Source organism: Echinops telfairi, unplaced genomic scaffold (genome assembly GCF_000313985.2).
Source record: "Echinops telfairi isolate 266 unplaced genomic scaffold, ASM31398v2 ScPeMD7_36;HRSCAF=134, whole genome shotgun sequence".
Classification (NCBI taxonomy): domain Eukaryota; kingdom Metazoa; phylum Chordata; class Mammalia; order Afrosoricida; family Tenrecidae; genus Echinops; species Echinops telfairi.
Genome location: NW_022103934.1, coordinates 483,775 through 503,573, shown reverse-complemented (window position 1 = coordinate 503,573; position 19,799 = coordinate 483,775). Strand labels below are relative to the sequence as shown.

The 19,799-nt window shown below is 54.2% G+C and overlaps 1 protein-coding gene, 1 non-coding gene and 1 pseudogene across 2 annotated transcripts; 2 read left to right on the top strand and 1 right to left on the bottom strand.

Moving 5' to 3' along the window:
• Positions 1-154: 154 nt before the first annotated feature.
• On the top strand, positions 155-918 carry LOC101643580 (annotated as a pseudogene).
• A 3,277-nt stretch (positions 919-4,195) lies between these two features.
• On the bottom strand, positions 4,196-19,585 carry RGL3 (ral guanine nucleotide dissociation stimulator like 3). Its single transcript, XM_004716822.2, has 18 exons — positions 19,511-19,585; positions 18,996-19,109; positions 18,174-18,397; positions 17,951-18,001; positions 17,620-17,834; positions 10,851-11,269; positions 10,320-10,423; positions 10,147-10,231; positions 8,798-8,854; positions 8,633-8,719; positions 8,467-8,499; positions 8,258-8,379; positions 7,613-7,708; positions 7,437-7,514; positions 7,260-7,356; positions 6,299-6,451; positions 6,088-6,202; positions 4,196-4,841 (listed from the first exon to the last, which is right to left on the bottom strand). The coding sequence occupies exons 1-18, from the start codon at positions 19,544-19,546 to the stop codon at positions 4,723-4,725; spliced, it is 2,205 nt and encodes a 734-aa protein (XP_004716879.1). The 5' UTR covers positions 19,547-19,585; the 3' UTR covers positions 4,196-4,722.
• Positions 14,162-14,350, top strand: LOC115869689. The gene has a single exon (XR_004046326.1). It is a non-coding gene; the product is annotated as a U2 spliceosomal RNA (small nuclear RNA).
• Positions 19,586-19,799: the final 214 nt, after the last annotated feature.

Here is a 19,799-nt window from a genome sequence, read left to right as displayed (position 1 = left end):
TCGATGACTCTAATATAATACTTATATATCTCAACCGTACAATTGTGCATTACTGAACCCAGAAGTAGTATTACTGAGTCCGAGTAGTAGCAATAGGAGTATTAGCGGTGGGGGCTGGCTCCCCCACCTTCCCCGTGTCAATTTTTTAATTTGATACTACACTGAAGTGTTAGGTAGTACAAAGTCCTCACAAGAGAGCAGCGAGGCCAGAAAAGGGTTCTCCTATTTGATCACTGCAGCTACCACCGTGGCTGCCACATAGGTGGCCAAGAATGTCGTCTCCCAGTTTGTTTCCAGCATGAGTGCTTCAGCTGATGTGTTGGCCATGTCGAAAATTGAAATCAAGTTATCTGATATTCCTGAAGGCAAGAACCTGGCCTTCAAATGGAGAGGCAAACCTTTGTTTGTGCGTCATAGAACCAAGAAGGAAATTGAACAGGAAGCTGCAGTCGGAATGTCCCAGTTGAGGGATCCGCAGCTGATTTAGAACGCGTAAAGAAGCCAGAGTGGGTTATCCTGATAGGTGTTTGCACTCATCTTGGTTGTGTCCCCATGGCAAACGCAGGAGATTTTGGTGGTTATTACTGCCCTTGCCATGGGTCACACTATGGTGCATCTGCATCGGGCAGAATCAGGAGAGGGCCTGCACCACTCAACCTGGAAGTTACTTCATATGAGTTCATGAGTGAAGATTTGGTGGTGGTTGGTTAGAGACTTGGATTCATGTCATCAGCATCTTGAAGTCTTCGTGTCACTGTAGAAGAGTTATTTGAGAGCAAGCCGTCTGTCCTTCAAGTTGGTTAATTAAAATGCTTAAGAATTGCTAATAATGTATTTGCAAACATTGAGGAGTAAATAGAATATAATGTTGAATACTTTAAAGCATTCACCTAATAAAACCATTTTTGAACATTGTTACGTGCAAAAAAAAAAAAGAAAGAAATCAAGTATCATATTGCATTGGCTAAATTTGATGCAAAAGTCCTCTTTAAAGTGTACAAACAAGGATGTCACTTTAAGGACTAAGGTACATTTGACCTGAGCCGTGGTCCTGTGTAGTGGTTATACGTCGGGCTGCAACCCGCAGGTCAGCAGTTCAAAACCACCAGCCACACCTCCGGAGAAAGATGGGACTTTCTACTCCTGTAAACAGTACAGTCTCAGATACTCACGGGGGCAGTTCTAACCTCCCCTAAAGGGTCCCTATGAGTTGGCATGGACTCAATGACAGTGGGTTTGTTTTGTTTTGTTTTATAGTATGGTCCATCACTTCCCATGTATACAAAAGCTGGCTAATAATGAAGGGAGATCAAAGAATTGGTGCTTTGAATAAGGGTGTTGGCAAAGGATATTAAATAGACTAGAGATTATTAAATAGACTTGGGAAAAGTACAGCCAGAATGCTGCTTAGAAGTGAGGATGGTGGGATTTTGTCTTACATGCTTGGGACATGTTGTCGAGAGGGCCCCGTTCATGGAGAGGGGCAGTGTGCTAGGTTGAGAGCCTATGAACAGGAGAAAGACCCTGAGGGCAATGAATGGACACACAGTGGCTGATACACCACGCTCAAAGTTAACAATGGCCAGGAAAGCCCAGCACCAAGCTGTGTTAGCCCAGGTAGACTAGAGAAATGAATCATAGAAACTCATATGTGTATAAGAGAGAGTTTTATATAAAGGGTAATTGTACATTAAGAAAGCATCCCAACCCAGTTCAGTCCAAGCCCATAAGTCCGATATTAGTCCATATATCTGATACCAATCTATAAAGTCCTCTTCAGACCCAAGAAACACACGCAATGACGCTGAATGAAGGACAATCATGGGCCAGTGGGTAGAAAGTCTTTGAATCTAGTGGCATTGAAAGCATCTCATGCTGGCAGGGGTCTCTATTTGGTTTCTCCGGCTCCAGAGGTGTGGTTACATCAGGGTAGGTCCATGTGGCATCTCCTCTGGGATTTCTTGAAGGAAGTAAGCAGAGAGAGAAGTCTTCTGCCTCCAAGGAAGAAATCCAGCAGTTCCCAGAATTCTCAGGAGAAGGCCATGCCCACACAGAGGCTGCATTGGCTATGATCTGATTAACAACTAGACTCCACCCCTTCACTCTGAATCCTCTCAAGACCCCAATTGACACCAGATTATGTAACTACCACACAAGCTGTGTGCTCTGTTCTGTTGAGCACAGGGTAACTCTGAGTCAGAACGGACTTGGTGGTACCTAACACGTTTCACAGGGCCATGGTGAGGAGTTAAGGGGCTAGCTCCTGCCAAGTCCTCAGAAGAGTCCCTGGCACAGAGAAAACACTCAGTAAAAGTTGTTAGGTGCCTTTGAGCTGGCCCGAGACCCATGGGCCCCCTACCCACAATGGAATGAAATACTGCCCCATTCTGATCCATAGGATCACAAGAATGATGATCGTTTATTGGTTTCCTCGTGAAAATTCCCACCACAAATTAGCTTCCCACTGGACATTGCCTGGGCACATTGCTCCATGGCTACCTTCTCTTCCACAATGGGTAAGTGTTGGGAAACTGGAAGCTTGGGAACCTATTTCCTAGGTTCCAGACCTATGTTTATAAAAGTTCTGTTTCCAGCGTGTGGGGTTCCAGGGCTGGCTCCCGGTGAGCACGTGGTACAAGTGGATTCAACGCACATCTTCCCTGAAGCGGCTCTCTTCCCCTGACAGGCCCGAGCTGGTTGGATGGGAACCAGGCACTGCTCCCAGGAGGGTTGACCCTGCTTTGGAGTGGGGCTATGTGAATTTAAATGTTCATCTGAGTGTTCTAACAGAGACCTACATACCAGTGCTTTAAGTAAGACGGACATCTAGTTATTTTTTCTCTTCCGTAACATTTCAAATGGCAGCAACCCAATGTGGTCGTCAGAGACCCAGATGCCCGTCAATTGGTTGCTGAGCTATTCAGAGGATTTGAGCCATCCTTTCCAGGGCGGCTCTCACCACATCTTCATTCCAACCAGCAGGCGGCAGAAAAGCGAGAACCGTGGGGGCTTCCTGTGGTTACTGGGAGGGTAGCTGGGTTGTGATCCGCAAGCTCCCCAGTTCAAAACCACCAACAGCCCGGCTGGAGAAAGACTGGGCTTTCTACTCCCGTCCACAGTTACCATCTCAGAGACTCACAGGGGTCACGTGAGTCAGCATTGACTAGGCAGCAGTGAGAAGTTTTTTGTTTGTTTGTTTTTTAACCCCTTCCTGCAAGAGCAAGACCTGGCGTTTGCCTACATCTTTTTTCCCTTCCATCTCTTTGGCTAGGACGATCCTGTCTTGCTGCAAGGGATACAGGGTGGGACGCTAAAAATCAGGGGTGTTACTACCCAGACAAAGATTCCCAAACTTATTTGGCCTAGAGCCCCCTTTTCACACCAGTGAAAACCTTTTGTGCTAGGATAAAGGATAGGATAAAGTGTAGGTATTTGCTTTCACAGCCCCCTGGATCATCCCAGCGTCCCCCAGGGGGCAGTATCCACCCACTTTGGAGAGACTGTACAGGTGCTGGATGAGGGTGGGGGCGGGGGCCGGCACGGACAGCAGAGGCCAGTCTAACGCTCAGCACGAAGCAGCGCACTGACAAAATCTGAATGGCGTAGCGTGAGTGCCTGGATTCAGCTGTGGCTTTTCCACTGAGGTGACCCGTTCGTTTTTCCCTTTCGCACAAGCCTCTTAGAATGGGGGTCTTGCCCCCTCCCAACAGAGAGGCTTGAGCCACATGTGAGATGTGGGGCCCTGGTTGAGGCCCTCCTGGAGCTGGCCTGAGTCCCTCAGTGGGGTGAGGAGCAGGTCAGCTTGGCTGCAGTTGGCCTGATCTCTTGCTTCATCTCTGGCTTCTCTTTCCTCTTCCGACCTCTGGGCTGATGCTCCCCCCTCCCATGGACTCAGAGGCCACGATGGATGGACTCAGGCTCATGGTCACCTCCCCCAAGGGAATTCCATGTCCTCCCTCTCCCACGTCCACGGCCAACAAGAGGCATATCAGCATCTCTGGCATCAAGCATGCCTCACCCACTCTTAGTGCATGTGTGTGCGTGTGCGTGCGTGAGTGTATGCGTGCGTGTGCGTGAGCAAGTGTGTGCGTGCGTGTGAGCATGTGTGTGCACGTGTGTGCGCATGTCTGTGTGAGTGTGTGTGTATGAGCCTGATGAAGAGGCACCGTGAGGCACAGGTGCAGAACACACAAGGTTGCCATTTCTTCACTTTGCTCACTGTTTGCATCGGCCTTGGTCAGTCCTGCGGGAGAAAGACAGGTTCTCCCCTGCTGTACCGAGTTCCCGTCTGGGAGACTCACAGGGGCAGTTCTGCCCTGTCCTAGAGGGTCACTGTGAGTCAGGATTGATTCGGTGGCAGTTGAGTTCGGTTTTCCCATTTGGTCGCTTCTGATTTGTCTCCAAGAATTATCAGAGCTCCCTCGGAAGGGGTCCAATCCCCCACGACCCTACACACTTCCATGTTTATAGGTAGAGCTCACCAGCCAGCCCTCCAGGGGGCTGATGTACTTGAAACAAAGACCCAGGATCAGGAGGGTCAGGGAGGTGGGGTCCAAGGGACTACAGTTGGTAGAGGGCAGGGTTCCTGGGGTACAGAGCAGCACAGCACCTGCTACTGGAGGATGAGGGTTTGCAGGGAGAAGAGCCGTCTGCCTCCGTGGTGAGGTACGCTGGTCTCCCTGTACCCAGGAGTCAGTGTCTTGGTGGGTGGGGAGGGCCGCCTCAAGTCGGGGAAGGAGAGGGTGGATGCCGAGCTCCCTCCTTCTGCCGAAGCAAGAAGTCTCCAGAGGCTGCAGGACTCATGGCATAGAAGACGTTGGCATTGTCAGGAATCAGGAGCTCTGGCCAGGGGTGGGGATGATGCTGAGAGGCTTGGACAGCCTTGTGCCCCAACCACCACCCCCATAAGGGCCCCGGGTTACTTGCTGCCGGACACCCCAGGGGCCTCCCCAGTTTGGGGCTCTCTAGCCAGTGTCCAGGCAACTTCTTGCTGCTCTCACCGTGAGTGAGTCTGCACAACCTCTCAAGCCACACCCTCCCACTGAAGCCCAGCAAACCCTCAGCTAGCCCTTCCCAATGCCAGCCATTCTCAGGCGATGCCTTTCTGCACGAGTAGTAGGCAACCTACTGCCTCTCCCTCTCAAGGACTGGGCTGCCTCCTTTCCCACCTCCTTCCCCCCAGACCACCTCCTCCTCTTTTCCCTTAAATTCTCAAACCACGGGGCCCTCTTCCACCCCAAGTCCAGATAACTTGAGGGACCCCCCCAGGCTGAGCCCAGACAAACTCATCTGCTCACAATTGCAAACCCAGTCTCCTGTCAGCCTCCTGCCCCTCTAGACAAAGCTTGAGCCACCTGAGACGGCCCTGAACTGTAAGACAACCTCCTACCTCCTCTCTGTTCGCTTGGGTACTGGACAATCTCTTTTCTTCATCATTCCTAAAAGGACAGCTTTGGATGGGCCCCTCTTGGCCTTCAGGGGCCTCAGTGGGTGGTGCAGTGGTTACGTGCTTGGTTGCTATCTAAGCAGTTGGCAAGCCCACCAATCGCTCCAGCGGCTAGAGATGTGGCAATCTGCCAAGCCAACAGCCTGGGAAACCCAGTGGGGCAGTGCTCTGCCCAGTAGGGGTGCTAGGCATTAGGATCGACCTGATAGTGAAGGGTAAGGTGGGGTTCGGGGTGTCTTTACAAAGAGCCTGGGCAAGCTCCCAACCCCCAACCAAACTCACAGTCCGTGCCAACCCACGAGAACCCTACAGGGCAGGGCAAAATGCTCCCTGTGGGTTTTCGAGACGGGAACTCTTTCAGGAACCAGAAAGCCCCGTCTTTCTCCTGAGGAATAGTTGGTGGTTTTGAACCGCCGACCTTGAGGATCACAGCCCCCAGTTCGTCACCACGACACCACCGGAGCTCCTTGAGCAATCCCAGAGCTGTCCGTAATTGAAACATAGCCATGGTATGGCTTTTTACCCCAGGTCACCTTATCCTTCCGCTGAGCCTAGACCACCTGGTGTTCCAGCCTAAGCCCCCCAAGCCTGCTGACCTCGCAGCCAGCCCCGAGCCTGGGCTGTAAGCTGTCTCTGCTCACCCCTGTCTCCAGGAAGGACCTGGAGGAGCTGGTAGTCTCGGGCCCAGGGCTGGGCCACATTGTGCTTCTGCAAGGCTCGCTGCACCACGCTGGGGGCCTTGTCCTGACTAGTGAGCTGAGAAGGCAGGGACGGGAGGTGCGCTGTGAGAACCCAACCACAAAGCAGGGCTGCCGCCTCCCTCCCCAAAGTCTTCTCCTCCAGGCCCCTCACCAAGATGCTCCGATACAGGTTTCCATGGTCATTGTTGATGCTGACTCGGATGACTCGGGCCTCGCAGCCTTGCTGCCCGGCTGCAGGGATGTGGGGGCCACTCAGGGACAGGCCGAGGGGCCTGGAGCCTGGCAGATCTGGACTCGGGGGCAGCTGCAGGCAGTGGGCATGGGCGGGGTAGAGAGAGATGCTTCAGCCTGGCCAGCGGCCAACACTGAGGAGGGGGGAACAGGCAGTTCCTTCCCATCCTGATGGGTTTGACCATCCCGTGTACACAAAGGTCAGGCGACCCCCTGCCCACTGAAAGCCCGAGACTCATAATCAGTGCACCCGACAAGCCCACAGACCTTGGTTCTCGGATACCCCAAAACGTACACACGACCAATACACACACACACACACACACACACACACACACATGGAACGCTATGTCCAGAGGAAGTAATGCCACACGGCTCACAATGACTGTCCACGCACAGACTCAGTCTGTCGGTCTCTGGGCGCACATCCCCCTCTTTAGAGATGCAGATGCTGCGGGACAGGCGCTCGCTCACAGGGCCACCAAGCCCATGCCTACTCTAAACCACCCTACAGGATGGTAGAACTGTCCCTGCGGGTTTCTGAGCCTGGAACGCCTGCTGGGAGCAATAAGGCCTCGTCGCTCCCGTGGAACGGCTGGTGGCTTCTAACCGCCAATTCTGTTGCAATCACTCCATCGCTACCTGCCCTGTGCCGGGGGTGCGGGCACCCTGTGTGAAAGTCTGAGCCCACAGGCTCAGAGTGCTTTGTGGGCCAAGGATGCACAGCTTCTGAGCACAGTGATGCTGCCCGCAAGAGGGCCACGGAGAAACACACGGTCCAAGGCGTCCAGCCAGGCGCTGAGGCCACCCGGGCCCTCCCTCCTCCGCACACACAGTCCTGGGCCCCCACACTCCCATTTGTACACACAGGCAGTTGGTACCTTGGTGCTAGGGCCTTGGGGCCCTGGAGAGGCTGGGGGACTGCTAGGAGGAGGGTCTTTGGTTCTAGGGCTGGGTGGAGGGGACCCTGGAGACAGACTGGGGCAGATGCAAAGCCGGAGGTCGGTGGCTGGCCCGGCTCTATTGTCTCCTGTCCTTCCCACCAGTGAGATCATTACCTGGACGTGGGGGACGTGGGGGATGAGGAGTCCCCAGGGCTCCCACCAGGGGATGAGCCTCTCTCACGGGACAGCTTCCTGAGAAGCAGGACAGGGGACAAGACTGGGGTCAGACTCAGCCCAGGAGCAGTCCCCGAACACCTGTGCCCTCATCACCCCAGTACCCCGAGACTCACGCACTGAGGCGCTTGGTGAGGCTGATATGCCGGCGGATGCGTGGGGAGCTGGGGCAGGAGGCAGCGGGCGGTTCGATGACCCGGGAGATGCGGTAGCTGAGAGGGGAGGGGGAGGGGGAGGGGAGCGGGGAGCAGCAGGGGTGGAGCTTTAGAATCAGGAGTTGGATTTGGAGGCATCAGCTGTCAGGGTCAGGGGTTAAATGGGGACGACTGCTGAAGGCCAGGGATGGGATGGGCAAGGATGGCTTTGTTTGAGGGCCACCTGGGACCCAAATTGGCATCAAATTGGGTCCCAGGTCAGGGAATCCCCGAGGTTGATGTAAGAGAGAGAGTTGAGTTGGATGGACAGATGAGCCAGGTGGGGAGGCAGGGGCCTAGGGAGCCATGGACAGAACATGGTCAGAAGCTGAGGAAGGGGCAGATGGGTCTCCAAGGTTGAAATCACACAGTCTGATGGGGTCAAAGTTCAGGGTGAGAGGTTGTCTGGGGTCGTGACAACAGAAGGTGACGGCTTGGGGAGAGAGACTCAGGAGAGGGTCTCAGAAGGACTTAGGGAGGGGCACACGGTAGGCAGGGTGGAGTAGGAGGTTCAGAGGCGGCCGGGGTGAGGTGGCACGGCTGGGCAGGGCCGGCCCCAGTGGTCACCTCTGCTCCTCGCTGAGCTGGCGCTGGGCACGCAGGGCAGCCAGGATGGGCAGGCAGGGGCTCAGGCAGTAGCTCTGACAGCGTCTCTGTAGCTGCTGGATTCGGGCCAGGATCTCCCACTCCTGAGAGGGCAGACTCTGAGACCCGCCCCGCCCCGCTCTGCCCCCCACCCTCAGCACCCCTGCACTCCTAGCCCTGTGCCTACTCACCTTCCTCCTCTTCTCAAAGTTGATGAGGTCCCCCTGGGCATTAGACAAAGTAGGTAGGAACTAGAGACCCCAGGGTCAGGGAGTCAGGGTCAGGGTCAGGATGAGGGGCTGGGATATCAGGAGGCAAGGGGCCTGGGGGTCAAGTGGCAAGAGTCAGGGGTCAGACCTCCAGCATGTCCGGTAGGGCAGTGTCCAGCATGACCAGATCCGTGAGGAAGGTGCCAAGGTAGGGGACAGGGCCTGGGGGCGGCTTCTGCAACCCCCAGGGCTCCAGTCACTCAGCATTCAGTGGCCCTCCCCCCCCCTCCCCCATCCCAACCTCATCACTCACAGAGGACAGGCTTCCTGGGGGGGTGTCTTTCTCTTGGAGGCCCTCAGAGGCCTCCTCCTGCGAGGGGAGAGAGGTGTCCTTCAATGCCTCCCCCAGGGCAGAGCCTGGAGACCCACCACACACACCCATTTTGCTTTCCACAATCCCACGCCTGTTATAGAGGCCAAGCCCAGGGAACTGGGCCACCCTGGGGAGAGGTGGCCACGGGGAGTCAGAGAGCAGGTAAGCAGCAGTGGACAGGTCCCGTTGGCTGGAGGATGATGGGAGGTGGGGCTCCTGGGGCCAGGAGGAGAAGGAGTCCTGTCTTGGCCTGGATGGAGCAGGGGCAGGGATCCATGCTGGAAACACCCTGAATGCCTGGTCATGACAGAATTTCTGGGGCAGCTGTCAGTGGCAAAATGGGTTATGCACTGGGCTGCTAACCACAAGGTCAACCGTTCAAACCCAGGAGAGGAAGATGAGGATCTCTGTTCTCTCCTGCAAAGATTCACAGGCTCAGAAACCCCTCTGTGGGCCAGGTTGGTACCACGAGGAATACTACGAGGAGTCAGAATAGACTCCTCCAGACACCAGGCCTGGCACACAGTAGGTGCCTGGTACTGGGGCTCCTTGGGATCAGATACAGACATTTCCTATGGCCTAGGTACCAATTCTGGGAGAATCAAGCAGACGCTGACCCCAGCCTCCCGGAGTGGACGGCCGTGCAGGAGGCACAGAGCCAGGACATGCCACAGTGCACAGACATACGGGCACTGGCAGGGTGGGGTGGAGATGGTGCCAGCCGATAAGGATCTCTTTGAGATGGCGCCCCAGCCAAGCTCACTGCACCATCGAGTCGTTTCTGACTCATAAAGGCCCCACAGGGCAGGATGGAACTTCCCCCGTGGGTTTCTAGGACTGGTGTCCTTTCCGGGACTGGAGAGCCACCGATGGCTTCGAACTGCTGACCTTGTGGTTCGAAGCCCCCTGTGCCACCACTCTGCCACCAGGGCTCCTGCCAAGTGGATAGTCATGGCAATTACAACCTAATGTCTCATGGACACCACACGAGCCTTGTTTGGCACACCTTTCGTGGCTTTCCTATCAAGGGTCATGTTCCCGACATAGTTCTTTCTCTCCCTACGATTTGCTATGGCTCCTGTCTGCAGTGCCTGCTCCCTGGCGAGGCCTGGTATATGTTGAATAAATAAACAAGGAGGAGTTTCTAATGGGGGCAGCAAAGGAGGGGGGCAGGGAGGACGGCCCACGGACAAAGGAAAGGTCACTCCCGACATCAAGAAAGCACAAGATGTTATGACCACCACAAGCTGCCTGCCCTGGCCGGCCCTGGGCCCTCCAAGCCTCTTTACCTGAGATAGCATCTCTCTGCTGCTCAGGTGGTTGTTTTCGTCGGAGAATATCTGCGACAGTTTCCTGAAAGTGGATAAAGGTTCCCTGGGGTGCCAGAGAGAGGTGCGCGGGTCAGAGGCTGAGAGGGACACTGGTCCCAGTCCAGTGAGCCCCCACCCCGGACCCTGCTCACCGGCTCACGGCACCCCAACTGCGCTTGAGCCTGTAGATGGGGTTGGATTGCAGGGCGGACAGGATGGCTCGCAGGGAGGAGAAGTTCCGCAGTTCACGGCAACACTGGGAGATCAAGTGCAGGCACTGGTGGGGTCCTGTGTCTGTTTTGCCCTCTCGCCCGCCCCCCGCCCCCACCCCAGACCCATCTTGGACCTGGACTTCTGAGGTCTAAGCCTTCCTCTCAAGCCCCTTCCCCTCACAGCATGGCTCCAAGGGCCAGACCCTCCTCCCTGAACCCAAGACTCCTCCGGGTATCAACCTTCTCCCAGGCTCTCTCCTTCCCTTGGCCCTCTCCCATCCAGCCCACCCTCTGCAGCACCCCCACGACTCCCCATTTCTGCCTCTTCCTTCCAGCTCCAGGGCCCCCAGTGGCTCTCTATCCGCTTTCTTTCCCTAGCCACCCCTCTCAGCCCTTCTACGGTTCCCAGCAACCCTCCTGCGATCCCTCTTCCTGGACCCCTGTCCTCCACTGCCCGCAGCCCACCCTGACCTGGGCGATGCGGATCCACTTCTCCAGCCGCAGCGCCCGCTGGGGGGCGGCCAGGCCCGACGCCCCGAGAACCGAACCCAGCACGCAGCCGGTCACCGTGTTGAACTGGGCCACCGTGGCGCGCACAGTCGGGGAGGTGCCCGCGGCCCCAGGCCGGTCCCGCTGCGACCACACGGAGCCCAGGCATTCGCAGGGCCGGAAGGGGGAGCAGAGCTCAGTGGGGGGCCCGACGGGGTAGGGGTGGGGAGGAGTGAGGGCAAGGGCGAGGTTCCTCACCACATCCATCAGGGTCAACTGCTCGGCCACCTCATCCACGCTGAAGTCCAGGAGCTCCGGGCCTTCGGGCATCGCTTCTTCCTCCTCTTCCCCGCTGCCTTCCTGGAGGTCTGGGTCTGGGTTCTGGGCACCTCCGGGGGGTCCTTAGGAAGCAGGAGGGGGTGGAGGGAGCCCTCAGGAGCCCTGGGGACGTGGGCCCTTGGAACCCACCCTGAGGCTCCGCGGAGCAAAGGCCTGGCGATGGGCTTCCATGAAAGATGGGCAGCCGAGAAAACTCTATGTGGCAACGCTACTCTGGCACGTGCAAAACCGGCAGGCTTGGATCTGGGGAGGTTAACAGTGACTTTCACCTTCACTGAGCACCTAGCCGGGTCACCGGGTCACCAACAGAGATAGTATATACATCGTAATCTCGGAGCGCTGACAGGTAGGGGACAATTGCCCTGGGTCACACTTCAGTCACTAACAGGTAAAAAGCTGGTCTGAAACCAGAGGATGGTAAAAGGGTTCATGAGGGCCAGAGTTAAAAAAGAAATCAGGCTTGTTGATCCCTAGCCTGTTTTCGGATGCACTCCATCTGCCCTCCTCTTTCTGACCAACAAAACAAAACAAAACAGTAAAAACCCCAAACACACTGCCATCAAGTGGATGCTGACTCACAGTGACCCCATAGGTAGAACTGCCCCTGTGAGATTCTGAGGCAAATGGTTGACTTTTTCTCCTGCTGAGCCGCTGGGGTTGCAAATTGCTGCCCTTCCGAAACTTGTAACCCCTACACCACCGCCACCGGGGCTCCTTTCTGAAGAAGTGATAAACCTTGGTAGCTAAGGTCAGATTGTCGTCAGCCCCAAGTCCAAATCATGGCTTGTCCACGCAGCTTGCTGTGCTACCGAAAGCACCCCTTTTACCTCCTGGGGTCTTCATCTTATTTACTTATTGAAATTGAAATTGATCGTGCATATCAAACTGCTGTGAAGGCGTCTACTCGGATGATGGTTTAAATTCTCGGAATCCTGAGGGAGCAGCTCCACCCTGTCCCGTAGGGTGGCTGCGGATCAGAATCAGCGGAATGGCATTGAAAGGGTGGCGTCCCCTCGGGGACATTTTGGAAGGGATCCATATTTGTGCCCATCCCAAAGAAAGGTGACCCAACGGAACGCTCAAATGACAGACCGGTATCGTTGACATCGCAGGTAAGGAAAACGTTGCTGAAGATCACCCAGCAACTGTTACAGCAGTACATTGACGGGGAACTGTCAGATTCAGAAAAGGATGTGGATCAAGGGAAATCATTGCTCACGTCAGATGGATCTCGGCTGAGAGCAGAATACCAGAAAGATGTTTACTTGTTTTATTGACTGTGCCAAGGCATCCGACGGGGTGGATCATAGCAAACTATGGACAGCCTTGAGAAGAATGGGAATTCCAGAACACTTCATTGTGCTCCTACAGAACTTGCACATGGATCAAGAGGCAGTTGTGTGATCAGAGCAAGGGAATGCTGCATGGTTTTTAATCAGGAAAGGTGAGTGTCAGGGTTGTATCTACTCACCATACTTCAACCCGCGAATCATCAGAGAAGCTGGCTTGTATGAAGAATGTGGCGTCAGGGTTAGAGGAAGGCTTGTTAATAACGTGAGGTATGCAGGTGACACGACCTTGCTTACTTAAAGGGAGGAGAACTTGAAAAACCTGCTGATGATGACCAAGGACTGCAGTCTTCAGTATGGATTACAACTCGTTGTCAGGAAGACCAAACTCCTCACATCTGGACCAATAGCTAACAGCACGATCAAGGGAGAAGAGGGTGACGTTGTCAAGGATTTTGTCTTGCTCGGACCCACAACAGATGCTCGAAGAAGCAGCAACCAAGAGATCAAAAGACGAGTTACGTTAGGTAATTCTGCTGCACAAGACCTCTTGGGAGTATTGAAAAGCAGGGATGTTACCTGGAAGACTAAGGTGTACCTGACCCAAGCCATGGTATTTTCCTCTGCCTCATAGGCGTGTGAGAGTTGGACAGTGAATCGGGAAGACCATAGAAAAATTGATGCATCTGAATTGTGGTGCAGAAGAATATTGAAAGTATCACGGACTGCTAAAAAGACAAACCAATCTATCTTGGAAGAAGTACAGTCAGAGTACCCCTTAGGGGCAAGGATGGCAAGACGTTGTCTTAGATACTTTGGACATACTGTCAAGAGAGGCCAGACCCTGGAGGACATCATGCTGGGTCAAGTGGAGGGGCAGCAAAAAAGAGTGAGGCCCTCACGGAGACGGGTGGACACTGGCTGCAACAACGGGCTCAGGCCTAGGAACCATTGTGAGGATGGCGCAGGGCTCTGTGGTGTTTTGTTCTGTTGTGCAGAGGGTCTCTGGGGTGGAACTGACTGGACAACACCTCGCAGCAACAGGTCTGGTTTGGGCTGTCCCAAGATGAAGGAATGCTGGGAACTCTAGCTTTGGGGAAACGAGACTAGTCACCAACCCTCAAATGTCCCTCCAGACGGTCACGTCATTAGAAAACCTTTTTACAATCACTTGCACCTGGACTTTGACTCACTCTCAGTGCTATTGAGTCAAGACTGACTCATCCCAGCCCTGAGGACAGGGTAGAACTGCCCCTGCGAGTCTTCAAGACTGTTAACTGCTGATGAGAGAAGAAAGCCTCGTCTTTCTCACGAGGAGCGGAGCGGCGTGGGGTTTCTAACCGCGGGTCTTGAGGACTGCATCCCAACTCATAACCACGCCGCCGCCAGGGCTCCCGAGCACTTGATTAGCTTCATCCAAAAATACAAACCAGGAAAGCATGTTGCTCTGTATTCAGGAGTGTTGGTCACTATATATATACTGGAAAGCAATGTCACCGGCCTCTTTGCTTCTGTGTCTGAGCTTTTGCTGCTCACCCTTGTACTGGTTAGCATTTGTGGGTGCCACGGTGGGTGTCAGGCTATGACAAGCAAGGGCACTGGATCCAATTCAGCGTGTCTCCTAGAGGCATGCCCAAGCAGTAACATATCAAAAAGCACAGTTTAATCGCTTCTCAGACTTTTGGCTAAGATCAAGTGTAGTAACTTCTTATCAGTTTAATATCTGATACATCCTCTATGGGAGGACAACATATTAAATGGATTTTTGGAGCAGGGAGATGGAATAGGAGCTTGCTCCGTCCATTCCACGCATTGACCTGGTATTGCAGTACTTTCAGGAACGGTGCACCCCCTCGGGGGAAACATTTCACTAAAAAATAAATAAATACAAAAAGCACAGTTTACTGTCGTGTAAATGATTTTCCTTTTCCAGTTGTGGTCTTATCTTGTTATTCCTTTTTAAAACATTTTTTAAAATATCGTAAACTCGGTAGGGACCACATTATATTTCAACTGATCTTTTAAAGGATCTTTCATTTCCAATTAGGATAGGTAGCACTGCAAAAATGTGCGCTTTTAAAATACATATATTAAAAAACTTTTATCAAAAGATCATTTTTTTGGGGGGGAGATCATTTTATTGGGGGCTCTTACAACTCTTATATCAATCCACACATCAATTGTATCGAGTCTATTGGTACATTTTTTTCCTTTTCTTTAAAAAGGGGGTTATGGAAAAAAACCAGGCACCCAAATATCTAATCAAAACTTTAGATCTTACAGCAAAGATGGGGGATAAAGGACCAATGGCATGACCCCACGAGGAAGCAAACAGGCCAATTCAGAATGTGGGACATTCCTTGCAACAAATGATCCATTTTTAAAAAATAATGGCATTAAACAAAAACATGAGGGAATGTTGAAGAATAAGAGAGTGACTAGCCAAACAGCCAGATGCCTTGAGTGGATCGTCTTTGGACCCTGATTTGAAGAGATAACTGTCAAAAAGATATTTTTGAGACAACTGGGAGGTGGGGGTATTTGAAAATGGACTGGGTGTTTTGATGTTATGGAATTACTGATGTTAGAAATGCGAGTTCTCTCAAACACACACCCAAAAAGTCCCTTGTCAGTGATGTTTGGGATTTACTTTTAAATCTTCCAGGAATACAGAAAAAAAAAAGGTCAATTTGACCATGGTTGAAGATGGATGAGGGTTGCTGTGGGTGCACTATTCTGGTTTGGTAGGTTTGAAATTTTCTGTACCCAAAAGCCAACCCAAACGATAAGACATTTTAAGAACAGCTCCTGCGTCCCAGGAGCTGACACACAGTAGGCATTCAATCTCTGTTTATTTGCTCCTTTGACCTCCAAGAACTCAAGAGCCTAGGCCAGCATTTTCACTAGAAGTTTCTAAGGTTGTGATTCTCAACCTTCCTAATGCTGTGACCCTTTAATACAGTTCCTCATGTTGTGGTGACCCTCCCCCAACCATAAAATTATTGTCTTTGCTACTTCATCACTATCATTTTGTTACTGTGAGGAATCGGGCAACCCCTGTGAAAGGGTCGTTCGATCGCCAGGTTGAGAACCGCTGTTTTAAGGTGAAGGACATGTCTGATCTGTGCTGTCCTATCTGGTTGTCGGCAGCAATATCATGGCGCCTGAGCACGGGTGCAGGGAGCCCTGGTGGCACAGAGGAATATGTGTTGGGCTGCTAACCACAAGGTCAGCAGTTGGAAACCACCAGCCATTCTGTAGGAGAAAGATGAGGCTTACTCTCATACAGATTCACAATCTTGGAAACCCACAGGGGCAGTTCCACTCTCTTCTATGGAGTCACTGTGAGCCAATTAAATTGGATGGGCAGTGAGTGAGCACTGACGTGACTGAGGAACTGAGATTTTTATCACTATATCGTTTTTTTTGTTAATTTCCATTGCATTTAAGAGTCCTGTGGGGCTCCTGGCTAGTGCTACTGGACTCTTAGTTTCTAATGACTTGGAATACACTGGCGACATCTGGAAGGGATGGGGAGAAAGATGCTGGGTAACTAGGAGAGGAGAAGGGTGGGTACAAATGTAAAAATAGTGAGGCACTGTCAACAAGAATTAGGAAGAGGCCGGTGCTTTGTACAACGGAGAGGCGTGTGGCCAATTTCTGAGGATTAACGGATAAGGATTAGGAATCTAGAAGCTCTGGTAATAAGGATCAGATCAAACACAGATGGGTCTGAGATGATACCTGATAAGCCGTGGGCACCAAAAGGGCCGATTCCTGAGCCAGGAGGCAATTATTCAGTCAACCACACTAAGTGGCGACAAGGAGGGTTCGGTCCTGTTCTCTGAAGTTTGCTATGATCTACCCAGCAAAAGCCAGAACAGAAGCAAGGAAAGAGAGCTGATGCTGAAATATGCGGCAGGGAGAGAGGACACGGAGCGTGGGGTGCTTTTTGTTGAGGGGGTCAGGAAAGGCTTCTCTGACCCTTGAACAGATGGCATTTGAACAAAGTACCAGGAGGGACTTCAAACAGTTCCTGGAAAAATGGCATTCTCTTTCAAATCCAGTCTCCCATGAACTTTTTGAAGATCCCTTGTATGTGACTACACCTTCATCCCCAAAGCGCTCAGCAACCGGGGCAGCAAGCCCTCCTGTAAAGGGCCAGATCCCTTCTTCACACCTACAATGAGTCAAGCTTCCTGTATGTATTTCATTAGTAGACCCAAACCAAACTCACTGCCATCTATTCAATGCTGACTCTTAGCAACCCTATGGGACAGAATAGAACTGCCCCTGGGGGTTTCTGAGACTGTAACTGTTTATGAGAGTAGAAAGCCTTGTCTTCTTTCCATGAGTTAACCTGTTGATCTTGCGGTTTGCAGGCCAACAGGTAACCCACCAGACCCGGGCTCCTTCTCATTCATTGCTGTGGAGTGAATTCCAACTCACCGTGACCCTGTTAGGCAAGGGAGAGCTGCTCCCGTGGGTTTCCGAGAATGTTACTATGAGAGTAGAAAGCCTCATCGTTCTCCCATGGAGCAGCTGGTGGTTTTGAATGGCTGCCCTTGTGATTAGCAGCTCAACAGATAGCCAGAGATAACAACAAGAAAAATACTATTTGCCAAGATACCTTACTATGAATTTACTGCATCAAGCTTCTGACTGCTTATTTACTTGTTTGCTGACCTTCGCTCTCAGGGTCGTGTCCTGTCCATCACTGTGTGCCCAGAGTCAGTAGCTAAATATTTGCTGAATGAAAGAAGAATCCGATGGACAAAGTTCTGTTATCATCCCGACTTTACATATGAGGAAACTGAGATGGGACAAGGTCACACAGCCAGGAGGCGTCAAAGCTAAGATTTGAACACAGGTCCTTGTGTCCCCAAGTGGGAATGGAATGGAATGGTTTGTAGCTAGAAGCCCGGGACATCTGGCCTGATGGTGGAGCGACTTTGTAGTTAGGATGGGGGTGTGTACTAGACAAACAGGAGTTATTATTCCATTTTACAACTAGGGAAACTGAGGCTCCACAGACCTGAGGACTGGCCTGGAGCTATGAAAGGGTAGAGAAGGCCCCTGAAGCGTAGAGCGCTCCCCAGTCCCGGAAGGCCCTCCACCCTCACCTGCCCCTAAGTCTGACTTCTCCTCTTCTCCCTGCTCCAATTCCGCTTCCTTCAGGAAATCTCCCAGCAGCCTCTTTGCTTCTTTGACTTCAGCTCCCTCTGGGGCTGCCCAGCCCAGAAAGGTGCAGATGATGCCCAGGTCGGAGTGAGCAGGGGGGTCTCGGAAGTCCTGAGGGTGGTCCCGAAGCCAGGAGCCCAGCACAGACACCACAGCCCTGCCAAGAACGGTGGGGCCGCAGAACCCTGAGCTTCGGACTTCAGATCCCTTTACTGGCCAGTCTAGATTTTCAGGTTGACCTTTGCCCTCCAGGACCCCCAGTGGAGGACCAACCTCAGGTTCTTGTTGAAGTTCGGAGCTTGTCCCTCCTTCTTGATCTCTACCCTAGGAAGAGCGGTTTCGACCAGGGTCGGAGAAGAGGGGGTGAGAAGAGGGTTATGAAGGGGAGTGGGGTCTGCGGTTAGTGTGGGGAAGGGTCCTGGTTTAAAACTCGAAGGGGGCTATGCCCAGGTGGGGATCTGGGGCTGGGGACGTGGTGGCCCGCGTAGATACTGACCCCGACGGCAGTGGCGGCGGTGGCGGTGGGAGCAGAAGGCCCAGCACGCGGGCAGTGGGCACAAAGGCCCGGTGCGTGGCCAGAAAGGCGGGCACGAACCCAGGGTCCTGCTCAGGGTCTCCGGACACCAGCTCGTGCACGAGCCGCTCCAGCCGCGCCGCCCGGAGCGCTCGCACCTTGCTCGTGCGGTAATGGAGAAAGGCCGCGGCCGCGGTGCTGGGGGCCTGAGGGGCGAGAAGGCAGAGGGAGACGCCGGCGGGGGCGTAGCTCCTCCGGGCACCCTCCGCAAGCCCCGCCTGGCCCCTGATCCCAACGCTTCCTCCTGGCGCTCCAGGACTTACAGCTCTGGCCCTGTCCACCAAAGATCCCCCCACCTCCCACCCCGCCCCGGCACCCTGGCCCACTCGGCTGTCTGCGGCCACTTTCCCAGGCCACCCCGATTCCCCAGGGCCTTCACAAACCCCGCCTTCTGCAGCCCCTAAACCCCACCCCGCCGTCGGGCTCCGCCCCCTCCCCCCCAAACCAGGCTGTCCCGGGCGCTGCCGTCCAGTTCCGCCCCAACCCGGTTGGTTATCCCCTGGTCCTGCTCCCTCTGCAACTAAGCCATCTGAGGGACACCCCCCCCCAGCCATGCTCCACCCCTCTCACCTGGCTGTCCTAGGCCTCTTTGTCCCCTGGCCTGGTCACCTTTATGCTCCACTCGCCTGCACCGCCCCCACCTCCCTAACTTCACCTGGGGGCTCCAGGCTCTGCGGTCACCGCCCCCCGCCCCGTCGCAGCTCCGCCTTCCCGGGCCACTGCACCCTCCCACCCCTTGCTCACCTCGCTGCCCCCTGGCCTCTCCCCCTGGCTCGCGCGCTGGCTGCGCTGCCGCCGCAGGGTGACGCTATACACCGCGCCGTCCTCGGTCTCCTCGCCCCAGACTTGCAGCGGCGCCTGGACGCGGAGGCGGGGTCAGGGCACCCAGGGAGACGGAGCCCGGGACTTCGGTGCCCTGTTGCTTGCGTGAACGCAGGCCCAGCCTTCCTGCGCAATCCCCCACTTCCAGCCCCAAAGTGCGGGACTTGGAGGAGGGTCCCTGGCTAGTCCTGAGGGCGTGGGTGGGCTTTGGGGACGTCCCAGGGTCCAGGCTCAAGGAGTCTGGCTCGGAGTTGCCCACCCCGTGCCCCAAAGTAACCGGTGCCAAAATGGTCACTCCCTAGAAGTTCCGAGGGGTTTGGGGGGTGGGGGTGGGCAGCGGTGGGAATGGGGGTGGGTGGGAATAGAGGCCTATGGAGAGGGGGCTTGAGTTCCTGGATCGCCAGGGAAGTGGGACTCCCAGATTCCTGGCCCCTTACCAGGGCGAGCTCCTTGCCCGCTGCTGAGCGATCCATGGCCCGTGCCCGTGCCCGTGCCGCTGCAGCCGACTGAAGCGGAAGGGCCAGTGGCCCAGGGCAGTGGCGGGGCCTCTCCAGCAGGACAGGGGCGGGGCGGCGGGACATCGCGGGGCGGGGCGGGGCAAGTGGGTCCGACCCACCACTCTGGTGGACTGGCCAGACCCCAGTGGCCAGGCCAGCCCAAATGGACCCTGACTCGGAGTTGTGTGTCAGTCTGTCCTCAGGAGAGAGGACACGTCTCTGTCTCAAG

Coding starts and splice junctions, on each gene's coding strand:
- RGL3 (XM_004716822.2), bottom strand. CDS start 19,546: ATGGATCGCTCAGCAGCGGGCAAGGAGCTCGCCCTG. Junction 7,357..7,436: donor CCCACGTCCCCCACGTCCAG/GTAATGATCTCA, acceptor CATCTGCCCCAG/TCTGTCTCCAGGGTCCCCTC. Junction 6,452..7,259: donor CCCAAGGCCCTAGCACCAAG/GTACCAACTGCC, acceptor CACTGCCTGCAG/CTGCCCCCGAGTCCAGATCT.